Here is a 16,670-nt window from a genome sequence, read left to right on the forward strand (position 1 = left end):
CTTGTAGTTGCTGTCGCATTGATCCAACAAGGCGAGAGCATATGTCGGTTTCTCTGAAACCCTCCCAAACACTTCGGCAATGTTCTACGACAGCTGCTTTGGTTCCTTCGTTAATCACTCGTCACGTCATTAACTGTCACTCAAAATAACGGCCGAATAATTTTATAAGCGTTTTTATTCTATGATTGCAAGATATTGTAAGAAAGTAGTAGTAGTAGTTATCATACTATGTTAGTTTAATTTTATATGCAGTGGTCTGTTTAGTGCTTTAGTTTCAAAAGGTACTAAGAGTTTACGACTTGATAAAGGAATGAATTTGAAAACTGACGAAGGTTTCCTTACTCTGACTGTACTTACTGTTACAATTACATCAATTACTGGATATTGGAAACGGTATAATCAGACTATATCTAAATACGCAATGTATCCGATTGCCAGACGACTTCTGCTCTATTCTTCATTCAAAAAATGAATTAATTGAGAGTGTATCCTCGGATATTCTTAATAATCATTAGTTCATAATTGACTCTGTCTATGTGATGAATGTTGATGTCGATGAGATTAACTATCAATTACAAAATTTATTGCCAGGCAATCTGATAAATTTTGAGTCAATCGATACCATTGCTGATGAAAACCAGATCTTCAATATCCCAATTGAATTTTTAAATTCTTTGGATTTACCAGGACTGCCGCCACACAATGTTCATGAGAAGAATTAACGGAAATATACTTGAGGCAACGATATTGACTGGAAAGTTTAAAGGCGAAGTCGTCCTGTTACCTCGAATACCTATGATACCATCAGAATCTACAATACCTTTCAAAAGGCTACAATTCCGATATTTGTGGCTTGGAGAATCCGTATTTCTCCCATGGGCAACTGTATGTTGCATGCTCACGTGTTGTAAAACCATCTGTACGGTGAATGACCGTACATTCGCGTCAACTCAGCAACAAAACTATTTATATTAATTACTATCTTAAGCAATTAGTTAGTTCACATATAGTCTCGCAGGTGTGTGGACTCATTAGCATTTATTATCATATTTTATTTAATCAATAAACAGTTTTATCAATTATATTATTTCTTATATCATTGAAAGTTGTGTGGAACACCGTACAACTTTATGGTCCTTCGAGCCACGAGTTATTGCAACTTGTGAGGCGAACACTAAGTGAAACGTGGAACTTACAGTGACACTTACATCTGAAAGCCTTTATTAACATTTATCATAATCAAACAATCAGTGTTTATTTTATCAAGTGTTCCGGTTGTCTTATATCATTTTTGAGCAAAAAATGGAAGATATCATTTCCACGCAATATCAGCTTATGCAAAGCATTGAAAATGTTCACACCAACTTTAAAAAAGATGGTGCTGAACGGAAGACATACTCTAACATCCAGAGGCGTATATCAACTCTAGAAGCATATTGGAACGAATTTAACGGCAATCATATGCAGCTTATTGACTATCAAAACGTTGAACATGACTACTTCAAGCACAACTGCTATCAGAAAACTAATGATTATTATCAAGACTTGGTAAGGTACCTACATCTGTACTCCTTATTTGCGGAAAATCCTTCTGTTAACCAAATGCCCGAGAAACCGCAGTTTGGCAAGTTACAATTATTTGAAACTTATATTCTAAAGCCATCAGCGTCGCCTGCTAGGAGAAGTGGTATAAAAACGTTAGCTACCGCATCGTCAGACAACGACGCCTTGGGAGATGTTCCTGAGATACCAGTACCGCAACTAAGACCACAACAAAGCTCTCGTTCAAAAGAAATGAAAAGCAGCAGCACCTGTAGCAAATTAGACGAAATGCTTCGCAAGCAAAAAAGTAATTTGAAGGCTTTTTCAAGAACGATCGCTAACATCGACTTCAACAGCATCGCTGAAAAATGGGAATTCGAAGACACATTAAAGCACATCGAATCACGCTGGTCAACTATAGACAATTTACACTGGGAAATCGACAGTGAGCTGTATGAAGAAGATAAAGAATATGAGCATTCCTTTAATATTTACGAGCGGGAATATACTGAAATCAAAAAGGCTTTAAATCAAAAAATGTGGTCAGCATCGTTTAGAACACAATCAACTCCAACTATGGACATACCAACCTTCCACGGGGATTATCATAAATGGAATTCGTTTAAGGATCTATTTTTAGAAACTATTCATAAAAACCGTTCCATGTCTAATGCGCAGAAAATGCAGTTCTCGAAAAGCAAGGTCAAAGGAGAAGCTGAAAAACTCATACAACATTTAAACATCAGTATAGAAAACTATCAAATTTGTTGGGACATTCTGAGTCACCGGTTCAACAACAAAAAATTAATATTCAGCTCTCATATCAATACCATATTAAATTTACCAGCAATGTCAATTCAAGCAGCAGCATTTATCAAGAAAATTCACGATACCGCCAATGAATGCTTGAATGCCATAAGGTCGCTTGGAGTCGACATCACTACGTGGGATCCTCTAGTCGTTCATATACTTTCTCAAAAATTAGACCAAGAGACACATCAAGATTACATAGAGTCGTTAAAAAACCCTAGAGAATTACCTACGCTGGCCGAATTTTTCGAGTTTTTAGAAACGAAATTCACCTCTCTAGAAGCTTCGAAACGTAAGCAAGATAGTATTGCGCAAAAATCAACCTCGCAATATTCGTCAGTTAGGGCAAAAAATCATAAGCACAATCAGCAAAATAATTATAATAATTACAATAAATATTTTACTAACAACGCATATCAACCGAACAAACACATTTCGAAATCATTACTTGTTTCGTCAGCAGTGCAATGCCCTCAATACAAAGGGAGACACGGCATTTTCAACTGTAAAGAATTTCTAGAAATGTCAACTGACAACAAGTTAAAGACTGTCTATGGCCTACGACTCTGCGTCAACTGTTTGCATGATCACAAGGGAAGCAAATGCATCTCAACCAGGACATGTAATAAATGTACAAAACAGCATAACACCTTACTGCATAACGCGTTCAGCTATTCGTCACGAGCAGAAGCCGGTCACTCGGACAAAGTCAATGTATCTCAGCAGAAAGCAGCGGGAATCCTTCTTGCAACAGCATTAATCAAAGTTACAGCCGTCGATGGTACGCATCACATCATGCGAGCGCTTATTGATCAAGGATCTCAAATATCTCTCATCACTGAGAACGCAGCGCAGCGACTACTATTGCCCCGTCGTCGTTGCAAAGGCGTAGTACTTGGACTAGGTTCTCAGGGAAATAATAGCAAAGGGTCCATACAAATAACAGCATCAGCAATAAACAGCGAATTCACGTTCAGCACGACAGCAATCATAATGAACACACTTATCAGTAATCTTCCGAATCTGTCATTCCCTAAACCAACATGGTCGCATATAGAGCACATTCAATTAGCGGACCCCGAGTTTTATATTAGTAAACCGATAGACCTGCTACTAGGGGCCGACATTTATTCCCTTATTATGATGGGAGGATTGATTAAGGGAGATAATGAATCACAACCCATTGCGCAACAAACTCAACTTGGCTGGTTGCTATGCGCTAACGTTAAAACTTATCAATGTAATGTGATATTAACAAACACAGAAGATATACAAAGATTTTGGTCAATCGAAGATATCGGGAGTACTTCTGGAATCATTTCATCGGAAGATCATCATTGTATCAAGCATTATAACGAACACACAACACGTCAGCCAGACGGTCGATACATCGTAAAACTCCCTATGAAACCAGACGCCATGGAAAAATTAGGAGAGTCTAAGCAGAGAGCAACAGCACAGTTTCTTCGGTTGGAGAGGAAACTTACAAAGAACAAAAAATTATTACACGAATACTCGGCTTTTATTGACGAGTACATTACGTTAGGTCATATGGAAAAAGTAAGCAGAATCGACAGTAATCAGAAACCGTCGTATTATTTACCGCACCATTGTGTCATTCGCCCCGACTCCGCTACGACAAAACTGCGAGTCGTTTTCAATGCGTCATCACCTACGTCATCGGGACTTAGTCTAAACGACTTAATGTTCAGCGGCCCTAACTTGCAGAGAGACTTATTATCTTTAATTTTAAAATGGATATAGCATTTACAGCAGATATAGAAAAAATGTACAGGCAGATCAAATTACATCCTGAAGATCAAAATTTACACAAAATAATCTGGAGAGAACCAATCGAACAACAACCTCGATACTTCACCGAAAATCCGAATATAAATTATCAACTGTTACTTATGGTACTAAGGCTGCGCCATTTCTGGCTATGATGACGCTGAAACAATTAGCAAAGGATGAAGGTCACAAATACTCAATCAGAGCTAAGCAAGCACTAGAAGAGCACTTCTACATGGATGACTTGTTGTTTGGGAGTGATGACGTCATATCTGCTTCCAAACTGAAAAATGAATTGATAGCACTCCTCAGTTTAGGTGGATTTAACCTTAGGAAGTGGTCCTCCAACAGCAGCAAATTATTGACGGATCCTGTCTCAAAGCAAACATCATTCGACTTCAAGCATCATGAATCAACGAAGGCCCTGGGTTTAAAGTGGATCCCTCAGGACGATGTTTTATCATTCCGATTCGATTTAAGCACTCCCTCTAAATCACTGACTAAGCGGGTACTTTTGTCGGAAATATCCAAAATATTCGACCCGGTAGGATGGCTGTCTCCCGTTACAACTAAGCTGAAACTTTTATTTCAAACAATATGGCTACACGACAGCCAGTGGAATAAAGAATTACCTGAAGAATATAAAAGGGAATGGCACATAATTCGGGATGATTTAGAATCTATCAACGAGATAAAGGTACAAAGATGGCTGAAAACTCACGAATTTGACACGATCGAGCTACATGGGTTTTGTGACGCATCTACCAAAGCGTACGCCTGTGTGGTGTACTACAAAATAAATAATCATCAAGATCAAAGGTGTACAAATAAATCATTTATTGTCATCGGAGCGGCGAAAGCAAGACTAGCACCTGTGAAGAAAAAGTCACACTGCCACGACTCGAATTAATGTCTTGCCTGTTACTATCAAAGTTAATGGATGTTGTCTCACGCATATTAACTGACTATAAAATAAAAATGTTTGGATGGACGGACTCTACCGCAGCATTAGGGTGGATTCAAGGTGATTCAAATCGTTGGAAGTCGTTTGTAGCAAACCGGGTTAAAAAGATCAAAACCGTCATGCCATCAGAATGCTGGCGTTATGTAAAATCACAAGACAACCCAGCGGACTGTGCCAGTAGAGGAATCACTGTGAAGCAACTACAGCAACATCCGCTATGGTGGACTGGGCCATCGTGGTTATCCTCGTTCAATTCAAATTATCAACAGGAACGCGAGGTTTACGTCACAGACCAAGAAACAAAACAATTAAATAAACATCAAACAGCTGTTGCTGTTACCAACCAATGTAATATAATTAATGATATAATAAGCAGACACAGCAATTTCATTCATGCAACTAGAGTACTCGCTTGGATACTACGTGTGGTGTCACGTAACCGAGACTTATCAAATAAACAGTTTTATTTATCAATTAAGGAATTGTTACGATCAAAACATATGATTATAAAATATTATCAACACATCGAGTTTGCGGAGGAAATAAACTGTATTTATAATCAAGAAAAAATCAGTTCGAAAAGTAAAATTATTAACTTAAATCCTTTCTTAGATAAAGAAGGATTATTGAGAGTTGGAAGTAGAATTCAGCATGCGAATATTGAAAGTGATATGAAGACTCCGCTAATCATACCTCACGAAGGTCATTTAACAAACTTGCTAATAGACCAAGCGCATAGAAATACATTTCATGGTGGTACAAGGTTGACTCTATCACGCCTAAGACAGCAGTACTGGGTGTTAGGAGGGAACAGAGCGGTTAAGAAGTATATCCGCAAGTGTGTTACCTGCAGAAAGCATAACCCCGATAAGCAATACCAACTTATGGGTGATTTACCAGCAGCCCGCACCAATCCAACCCGGCCGTTTTACAACTGCGGCGTCGACTTCACTGGCTACGTTGACGTCAAATACAACAAAGGTCGAGGAGCCAAGACGACCAAAGGATACATTGCCGTATTCGTTTGTATGGTGATAAAAGCAGTGCATCTCGAGCTTGTCTCCGATTTATCTTCGTCAGCATTTATATCAGCACTTCGGCGGATGGCAGCTAGACGTGGGGCACCGCGTCATGTATACTGCGACAATGCAACAAACTTTGTAGGCGCCGGTCTCATCTTACAGAAAGAGTTCTTGAACTTGCAACAATTATTAGATCAACAATTTTATCACCAAGTCACTGACATGGAAATAGAATTTCATTTTAACGCGCCATCTTGGCCCAGTGCCGGCGGGCTCTGGGAAGCAGCGGTCAAGAGCCTTAAGCATCACCTTCGAAGAGTACTTGGAGAACAAAAACTCACCTATGAGGAGTATTCTACATTATTAGCACAGATAGAAGCATGTTTGAACACTAGACCTCTGTGTGCTATCATAGAAGATCCCGAAGACATAAATTTTCTCACACCGTCTCACTTCTTATCAAGTGGCCCGACGCTTAGCATCATAGAAACCGAACGAGATGAAAGGACAAGATGGCAGCTAACACAAAAAATCTTTAATGATTTATGGAAACGTTGGCAAAACGAATATCTGTGTCAATTATCAGCTCGCAGTAAGTGGCAGCAGCTCCAGCAGAATCAACAAATAGGCGATTTAGTCATCATTCATGACACGAACTTACCTCCCGGCAAATGGCTACTTGGCAGAGTCGTCGATTTGCACCCTGGAAAGGATGGGCATGTACGGGTCGTAACAGTCAAGACGAAGAATGGCAACATCCAAAGACCAGTCGTAAAGTTATCAACGTTGCCTATTAGTAATAAAGGAAGTTTACTACAACAATCTAAACAATCAACTTCATCGTAACTGGCATCACCCTAGCTTGGCGCAGATACCGTAGCTGGCGCAAAACTCATACCGTCAGTCTATCAGCAGAAGCAGCGTCCGCGCCGAAGAACGCGACAGGAACACCTCTGCGAGCAATGCAGTCAATACACACATCGTCACCGCCGCCATCGCAGGTCCCGCGCGCCGCAGATCGCGTGCGCTCCTCAGCGACATCGGGCAACTCTACCAATGATCATGTTGAAATGAGCGATCTAAGATATGCCCAGATTGCCCATAAAGCGACGTCTCCTAGTTTTATCAATCATTTTACAAAATAATGTGCTGTGTGAAATTTTTAGTAACTCATATTTTTGTTATCATAAGTAACTAAATTTTTGTATTATTTTAACAATATTTTAACATTTTAATTAGCATTATGTTATTTAAGACTTTATCTAAGCGTTTTGTAGCATATAGTTAGTAGTTCATTTTTTTATCCTTAACTATTGTTAACCCTGTTCCGCATCATCCCTTCATCTCCTGTCCCGGAGCATGTACAGTGAATGACCGTACATTCGCGTCAACTCAGCAACAAAACTATTTATATTAATTACTATCTTAAGCAATTAGTTAGTTCACATATAGTCTCGCAGGTGTGTGGACTCATTAGCATTTATTATCATATTTTATTTAATCAATAAACAGTTTTATCAATTATATTATTTCTTATATCATTGAAAGTTGTGTGGAACACCGTACAACTTTATGATTTTTCAGCGATGCTGTTGAAGTCGATGTTAGCGATCGTTCTTGAAAAAGCCTTAAAATTACTTTTTTGCTTGCGAAGCATTTCGTCTAATTTGCTACAGGTGCTGCTGCTTTTCATTTCTTTTGACCGAGAGCTTTGTTGTGGTCTTAGTTGCGGTACTGGTATCTCAGGAACATCCGGCTCGAAGGACCATAAAGTTGTACGGTGTTCCACACAACTTTCAATGATATAAAAAATAATATAATTGTTAAACTGTTTATTGATTAAATAAAATATGATAATAAATGCTAATGAGTCCACACACCTGCGAGACTATATGTGAACTAACTAATTGCTTAAGATAGTAATTAATATAAATAGTTTTGTTGCTGAGTTGACGCGAATGTACGGTCATTCACCGTACACCATCGAATTTATTTATTTTAACGAAAGACAGATTAACAAGAATACAAGTTTATCGCTTAATTCTTGGTTCAATGAAAGTAATGATTATTAAAAATTAAATTAGGTAAAATAATTATCATTTTCAGTGATGAAAATCAGCATTATCTAACTCATTCATTATATTAATAAAACTTAAACATTTTCTATCCGTTGAAACTGAATTTAAACTTTTCATCATTCACCTATCACTTCCTTAATAATACCAATAGTAGGTACGTAATAATTGAATGAAATACAAGAAAATCACAGAAACGCGTGGATGGGTTTGCTAGTAATAAGAAATAATTCTATTTTAAAAATTAAGAATACTTCTATTTTAATTTAATCCATTAAAAACTAAGAAATAAAAATAATTTATTAAAAAATTAATCCGACTTAACGAAGTTAGAAACTTTATTTTTACCAACAATTTGTACCCATGCAAAGCCGGGCGTGTTTTTAGTTAAATTTCAAAATTAAAAAATAAACTTAAAATATTATAATAATTTATTCACTTGCGAATTCATAATTATGATATTCCAAAAATATCTGATTATTAATTAAACTGCTTATAAAATTGAAGGAAGTGTTATAATAATTACCAATTTAATGTATTTTTATCACTCCTTGATCTTTATCAGCTTAAATACATAAAATTACATTATTTTTTAATCTTGTTTGCCGCTATGTTCTGATTGCATCACTGTAGTGCGCCATCTGCGTAGATAGACGCGCGCAGTAAGGGCCTGAAATTAATAAGTCAGGTTAAAATTGATGAGGAAGTATCGTTTTTGAATTAATATAAAAATAATCATACCCATCTCATATAATAAACTCAAAAATGGATTTATAAAATATTAATTATCCTATAAAAAAATATATTGATATATAAGCTAATTATATTCTATGAGATGGCCCAGTGGTTAGAACGCGTGCATCTTAACCGATGATTTCGGGTTCAAACCCAGGCAAGTACCACTGAATTTCATGTGCTTAATTTGTGTTTGTAATTCATCTCGTGTTCAGCGGTCAAGGAAAACATCGTGAGGAAACCATCATGTGTTTAATTTCAACGAAATTCTGCCACATTGTATTCCACCAACCCGCATTGGAGCAGCGTGGTGGAATATGCTTCAAACCTTCTGCTCAAAGGGAGAGGAGGCCTTAGCCCAGCAGTGGAAAATTTAGAGGCTGTTAATGTAAAATGTAAAAATGTAAATTGGACAAATAAACTTTCAAATCGGATGCAAGTTTATTATTGGACATTAATTGTTTATTAATGGCATATTCCTATAAAACATTGTTATCTGACATTGTTTTGCATCGTGTTTGTAGGAAAAAATATTAATTAGTATTCCATTATTAAAATACAACTACCAACAATTTTTGGATGAGAAAAACCGTTGAACCCAGTTGCCAGTTGTAAGTCAACCCTGAACTGGTTCAACAATGCCGCTAAATCGGGCAAGTTATGAGTGTAAGGATTACATGTCTAACACCAGATATAAGACACTAACATCCGCCTTAAGGCTCATGTAGGTGATAATAACATAACAGAACGAAGAAGTTGTTGACTTTTTTTCATTGACTCAGTTGTGGATCAACTATAAAAATGCATCAAATTCAGTGCCCCGTTCAAAGCTCCTAAAAATCCTTGAGCTGCACAAAGTTGACGAATGCATAGGGAATTTATATACAATTTTTATATCCATGGTGAGCTGTTAGCGGCTGCCGATAGCCGAATAAGGGTACGACGACATCGTCGAGGAAAATACATATTTTCCTTTGCTTCCATCCAGGATTGTTTGAATCCGCTTTGGTTTGGTCTATATGTCACAGAACTCGCACAGCTTACTACTAGAAAGTTCAGAAATGGACTTCTTCGTAGAGGAATGACAAAAGTGCTTCCCCTTTTCTACATAGATGACCTCAAAATGCTAGCAGACAACGACACCTACCTTCAAGAATTGCTGAATATCACATCTGAATTCAATGATTCCAGCATGAAAATGAGGCTGGATAAGTATGCAATGTTAGATGTGAAAAGAGGCAGATTACTCATTTGGTTGAGATTAACCTCACGCATTCGAACTTGAGGCTTGAAGCGATTTAAGGCTGAATCATATCGGCATCAATAAAAATAGTTCGTGTAGTGGCGTCCCAGAATATAGTATTCATTTAGCTAGTACATTTGAGTTTTGAAAACAGTAATTCATTTGTTTTTTCCTTATAATTTTTTTCTTTGGCATTGCTCATTACCGCACAACGGAAAACGCAAATCGGGATTGTAAAAAAAACTTAAGCGATGGATACCTCAAGAATTGAGTTAAGCGAACTTATAAACACGCGTTGACTACTGTGTTACTTTGCTCAACCGACACAATAATCAAGGGATTTTAAATCGAATCGTTACTTGTGATGAAAAGTGAATACTTTACGATAATAGGAAGCGCTCGTCGGAACGGCTGAACCCTCGAGACCCAGCCAAATCCTGCCCTAAACGAAAATTGAATCAGAAAAAGTTACTTGTCAGTGTTTGGTGGACTAGCGCTGGTGTCGTTCAGTACAGCTTTCTAAAATCTGGCCAAACGATTACGTCAGATTTCTATTGTCAGCAACTGCAAGCCATAAAGAAAAAACTAGCTGCTAAACAACCCAGATTGGTCAATCGCTCTAGGCCACTGCTGCTTCACGACAACGCAAGACCACACACTTCACAACAAACAACCCCTAAGTTAGATTTGATTGACAATTGGATTGTAGGCGACACCCACCGTACTCCCCGGACCTTGCTCCAACAGATAACCATTTTTTATGGAATTTGGACAACTTCTTACAAGGAAAAAAATCAACTCTAATGCGGCAATCCAAACTGTCTTCAAAGAGTTTATTGATTCTCGCTCACATGGTTTTTTTAGTAAAGGGATCAATGAACTACCTATGAGATGGCAAAAGTGCATAGATAACAACGGTGCATACTTTGATTAATTAAATATATTTTACAAAAAAAAAAACTTTATATTCCTCCCGTACAAAATTTCATATGTATCCTTACATATAAAATTGGCATTCTGTACGGCCGGTCGTCTGTCTTAGGCACCAAAAAGAAGGTAGAAATGAAACTGGGACTCTGTTCTCATTTTTGATTACCGTGTTTTCAACATTTTCTCGATCTGGATACTCATATTGATAAAAGTTTTCATTCTGTATCTTTGCATGAATTTGTAATTAAGATTATTATCGAAGATATTTATTGACGTTTTTAGAATGAATGGAATGCGTGCATCATTCAATAATTTGCTTATTTGTCTTAGTGGACCCATATTGTTCCAAACTAATTGAATATTTAGGCAACTCCCGTAAAATATACGACAGCCATCCCTGAGACTTATTTTTAAAGCAAGTGTATAATCGTTATTTTTGTTTATTACCTTAGTTGCCCTGTCTATTTCACTTGTGATGGGACAGTCGAGGAAGATGCTTTTCTCTTTTGTAATAGGGCTTTGTCGAAAAAAGATCTATCACCTTTCGGAGACGGTTTTTGAATAAGGATAAAAAACCCTTTCAAATGAGCTTGAAGGGCAGATTTTACATAGATAACAGTATAATCAGTTTTTCTACAAACTTTTTGAAAGTAGTTTTAATATAGCTCCTCGTTAAAAACGTGATTTCGAATTTGGAGGTATCTTATAAAATGACATCGCGATGATATTAATCAGGAATTTGACGTAGTACAACAATACAACAGATACGAACACAATTTGTAGCAGAACATCACTCACTTATTTACTTTACTATAAGTGGATTCCTTCGAAAATAAGTTTGTATTATGTTTGACAATTAATGTATCTTTAAAATAATTTGCCCAATATACGAAAGGTTGTAAGTATCTTTAAATTCATCACTAACCTACAGAAGGACATTCCACCAAATAGGAACAATCGGCACCTTAAGTTCAACAAAACCGAGGACTGCTAAAAATTTATACAGCGAAAAGCATACCAATCGTCAAAATTGAATCCTTGTATTATTATTTTTTAGATATTTATGATTAGATTTCGAATATATAGTATATTTGACAGTAGTATCAGATCATATCAGATACATTTAGTTGGTTACTTTATTATGTAGCTTTCTTTTCGCCAGCGTAAACTTAGATCATTTCATCGTATTGATGGGTTAATTTTTCGTTATTAACTTTTATATTATCATTGTTACTTCAGATAAGGCTTTTAAACAAGCAAAAGCTGGCCATTAACGGAGAGTATTAAGAAAAAGCTGATTTAAGACAGAAAGATAGGTGCTTGACTCAAGATGAAATCCGGATATTGAAACAAAACAAATAATATAGATTGTCAGTTTTCTTGTGGTTAAACAAAATTATTTTTATAACAATTTAAAATTAAGGATTATATATTTTAAATAAGGTATTATAGTATGAATAAATTGAAAATTAAAGGATAATGTATTAGTTAAATAAAAGCCTAGGATTTATGTAAGCTTAGAATTTCCAAAAAGGCGTCTTACCCCTTTTCACAGCAATATTAATTTTATATGCTCGTAATATAATCTGATCATATCAATAATATGATATATATATAATAATCTGATCATTGTTTTATCATTTGGGCACTAGGGTCTGTAGAAATGGTTGTTTCAATTTCTCGATACGTTAGATGAGTGATTGATCACATCTCAAGTAATTTTATGTGTTTCGTAAGATCCCATGGTGGGATACCATTCTGCCATTTTTGAAGTGTATTTTTTAAAACTCTGTCCTAAACAAAGTAATTTAACATTTGCCTTCACCTAGTCACTTATCCACACAACCACTGGTACACTCATTCACTTGCTTACTTGTCCTCTTGATCACTCATCCAGTGGCAGTGGCAGAGTCGCCCAGTCACAGACTCATTATCTCACCCATTCACCTAATCGCTTACTGATTCATATAGCACCGATCCACACGTCTACTCACTTGCTCTAACACACATTCACACATCCATAATTTATTGTCACTCGCCTATTCGCAAAATCTACAACTCACTGTCTCACCCAATCACTCAACCGCCCCTCTCAATGAGACTGTGGATAACATACTCACTTGTCTACTTACACTCACCCACTCGCTCACACGCACACTAACTTCCTGGTTCACTCCCTCACCCTTTCCTCCATCCATCGGAATCATGGGGACCCTTACAATGGACCACCAGTACACTCGTTCACACAGACCTTGGCATATGGTACACTGGTTTACACATATGCTGACTCATAGTACATCACGAAGATCACGAAAACCTTGGCATACAGTACACATTCTGGCTCATATAACACTGGGTCATCCATGTGTTGGCTCACAATTAAACCGTATTTTGGATCATTATACACCGGTTCATCTGTATGCTGGCTCACAGTATCCTGGTTTACCCGTACACTGTCTCATATAACAATGGTTTACACGTACACTTGCACACCTGTACACTGGCTCACCCATTCTTATTCCGCTCCCTACACCCTACTTTCGCTCCCCACCCTACTGGCCCTCCTCACCTTACTGGCCCTTCTCCTCCCTATTGTCCCTCCTGTCCCTACTCCCCTTCACAACCTACTGCCCTTTACACCCTACTGCCCTTCACACCCTACTGCCCTTCAGACTCTACTGCCCTTCCCCTCCCTACTCCCCTTCCCCTCCCTACTCCCCTTCCCCTCCATACTCCCCTTCCCCTCCCTACTCCCCTTCCCCTCCCTACTCCCCTTCCCCTCCCTACTCCCCTTCCCCTCCCTACTCCCCTTCCCCTCCCTATTCCCCATAGCCTTCCTACTCCCCTTCCCCTCCCTATTACCCTTCCCCTCCCTGCACCCCTCACCCACCCCACTACCCCTTCCCACCCTTCGCGTCCCTACCTCTTTTCCCGTCCCTATTACGCTTCCCCTCCCTACACCCTCCCCACCGTACTACCCTTCCCCTCCCTGCACCCATTCCCCTCCCTACTCTACTCCCTTCCCTACCCTACTCCCTTCCCTACCCTACTCCCCTCCCCTCCCTACTCCCCTCCCTACCCTACTCCCCTCCCTACCCTACTCCCTTCCCTACCCTACTCCCCTCCCTACCCTACTCCCCTCCCTACCCTACTCCCCTCCCTACCCTACTCCCCTCCCTACCCTACTCCCCTCCCTACCCTACTCCCCTCCCTACCCTACTCCCTTCCCTACCCTACTCCCCTCCCCTCCCTACTCCTCTCCCTACCCTACTCCCCTCCCTACCCTACTCCCCTCCCTACCCTACTCCCCTCCCTACCCTACTCCCCTCCCTACCCTACTCCCCTCCCTACCCTACTCCCCTCCCTACCCTACTTCGCTCCCTACCCTACTCCGCTCCCTAACCTACTCCCCTCCCTACTACCCTCCCTACCCTACTCCCCTCCCTACCCCACTCCCCTCCCCTACCCTACACCCCTCCCCACCCTACACCCCTTCCCCACCCTACTACCCTTCCCCAGCCTACTCCCCTTCCCCACCCTACTCCCCTTCCCCACCCTACTTCCCTCCCCACCCTACTCCCCTCCCCACCCTACTCCCCTCCCCACCCTACTCCCCTCCCCACCCTACTCCCCTCCCCACCCTACTCGCCTGCCCCTCCCTGCACCCCTCCCCTTCCCTACTCCCCTCCCCACCCTACTCCCCTCCCCACCCTACTCCCCTCCCCACCCTACTCACCTGCCCCTCCCTGCACCCCTCCCCTTCCCTACTCCCCTCCCCACCCTACCCCCCTACCCTACTGCCCTTCCCCTCCCTGCATCCCTTCCCCTCCCTACTCCCCTCCTCACCCTACTACCCTAACACCTACCTTTCTACTCCCCGCAACACTTACCTTTAAAAATCCTTCTTCTTCACATTCAGCATCTTCCATCAGGTATAGGGAGTTCCGCCTGAAAACAGTAATTTATGTAATATTAATAGGATATATATGCATGATGAATTAATAAAGAGTTTAAATCGTTTGTAAGTGAGTATGTAGTTACTTTCACTAAAAAGATTAAAACAATTTCGAAAAAAAAGTGTTTATTTGGGTCTGTGATTGGTTCGGACAGGTTCTGTTTAGTTAGGTAGCGCTGCGATCGAGGGGGTAAATATAATTCTCATTTATACCGGACGAAATGAAAACGAATGAAAAAGAAAGAATGGCGTGCCTAATCTGTATCAAAATGTTCATAAATTGTATGGATATCTACCTACAGTACACTAAAAGTCTGCGATGTTTTTTATCGATAAATTAACAAAGTGTATAATTATAGAGCAACCATTAACCACCAACAACTATATTTTATAAAAAACAGTACTTAAAATATAAATAAATCGAAATTCCTAAAAAATATTTTCAAAAAACGCGTAGTTTCGCGGGAGACCCACTAGTATTAATATGAAAGAGATAAAAATAACAATTACCTTCCTTCCTTAGGTCTCTTTGTTGCACCGTCGTCGGCACGCACAGCAGTTCCATAGTGCGTGAATCATACATTCCAAACCACAAAAACACACACAACACAAAGGATATTGTTTTTGTTGTAGTTCAAAATTTGCTTTGATTTAGTTACTTTTAAAATTAAATACTTTCATAAATAATTATAAAAAAAAAGATAGTAACGTTCTGACGGTGCTAAAATCAGTACTAAACTGCCTGAAATCCCGGAGTTCAATGTAAGAAACAGACAGCGCATTGCGCATCTCATTTGCGCATGCGTAGCTTTATTCAATCAATACAATGAAACGTGTACCATCTACAGACTACGCTCGGCGCTAGATTTTATACGAATACACTAATATTATAAATGCAAAAGTAACTATGTCTTTTACGATTTCCCATTTAAACAACTGAACCTAATTCGATGAAATGGGCGTTAACTAATATTTATATAATGCAAAGATAATAATGATATGGAATAACAATATTATTACCGAAAGTAACACTAAAATACTAGTGTACTGTACTGTGATATTGCAGTTCAGATTTAACTATATTCCGTCTTTTTGACGCACTTACGGATGACCTTCCTAAACAGGCTTCCAATACCTAAGGAATTGCCTGGGGTACGGAGTACCCCTTCTTAAAATACGAGTATATTGTTAATAATACTATAAATTTTGTTTTCTAATAAAAAATATAATCAATTAAAGCATGATCAAAGCATGCCAAGTTGCAGGTTTCTTTAAAGGACGCTGGCAAGACACGTCGTATTAATTCCGATCGACGGACTGAGTACAAAAATGGCAGAAAGTATAAAATATTTTTTGAACACCATTCAAAATACGTAAAATTGAATCGGGCCCAGGTGTGATCCTTATTATATGCTCGAAATGATAGACAAAATTGACGCTTCTTAGCTATGTAAGATGTTTGTGGATAATAGGAAAACACGTTCAAATGCTTGTTAATTTATTGCTAAGAAGAATGTTTCCCATAGCAACCCGAATAACAATAAATACGAATACGTGCATTAACCATAGCAACACGTATAATATATCACATTTTCCCCCTTAT

At 38.8% G+C, this 16,670-nt stretch overlaps 3 protein-coding genes and 1 long non-coding RNA gene across 7 annotated transcripts in view; 3 read left to right on the forward strand and 1 right to left on the reverse strand.

Moving 5' to 3' along the window:
• LOC113403416 (medium-chain specific acyl-CoA dehydrogenase, mitochondrial) overlaps positions 1-16,670 on the forward strand; it is a 345,704-nt gene that overhangs the window by 6,844 nt on the left and 322,190 nt on the right. The window lies entirely within an intron of this gene.
• Positions 1,303-4,116, forward strand: LOC135194642 (uncharacterized). Its single transcript, XM_064220293.1, has one exon. The coding sequence runs from the start codon at positions 1,303-1,305 to the stop codon at positions 4,114-4,116; it is 2,814 nt and encodes a 937-aa protein (XP_064076363.1).
• On the forward strand, positions 5,325-7,189 carry LOC135194643 (uncharacterized). Its single transcript, XM_064220294.1, has 3 exons — positions 5,325-5,385; positions 5,720-6,900; positions 7,034-7,189. Exons 1-3 carry the CDS (start codon positions 5,325-5,327, stop codon positions 7,187-7,189), a joined length of 1,398 nt encoding a protein of 465 aa, XP_064076364.1.
• On the reverse strand, positions 8,657-15,703 carry LOC135194671 (uncharacterized). The gene is made up of 3 exons (XR_010309897.1): positions 15,578-15,703; positions 15,003-15,060; positions 8,657-8,874 (listed from the first exon to the last, which is right to left on the reverse strand). It is a non-coding gene; the product is annotated as an uncharacterized LOC135194671 (long non-coding RNA).

This window comes from Vanessa tameamea, chromosome Z (genome assembly GCF_037043105.1).
Source record: "Vanessa tameamea isolate UH-Manoa-2023 chromosome Z, ilVanTame1 primary haplotype, whole genome shotgun sequence".
NCBI lineage: Eukaryota > Metazoa > Arthropoda > Insecta > Lepidoptera > Nymphalidae > Vanessa > Vanessa tameamea.

What these genes read in the sequence shown, in the direction of transcription:
- LOC135194643 (XM_064220294.1), top strand. Translation starts at nt 5,325, where the DNA reads ATGGTGGACTGGGCCATCGTGGTTATCCTCGTTCAATTCAAATTATCA. An exon ending in ATTATCAACAGGAACGCGAG is followed by an intron (nt 5,386 to 5,719) that starts GTTTACGTCACA and finishes ATCCTTTCTTAG; the next exon opens with ATAAAGAAGGATTATTGAGA. An exon ending in GCAACATCCAAAGACCAGTC is followed by an intron (nt 6,901 to 7,033) that starts GTAAAGTTATCA and finishes TCATACCGTCAG; the next exon opens with TCTATCAGCAGAAGCAGCGT.
- LOC135194642 (XM_064220293.1), top strand. Translation starts at nt 1,303, where the DNA reads ATGGAAGATATCATTTCCACGCAATATCAGCTTATGCAAAGCATTGAA.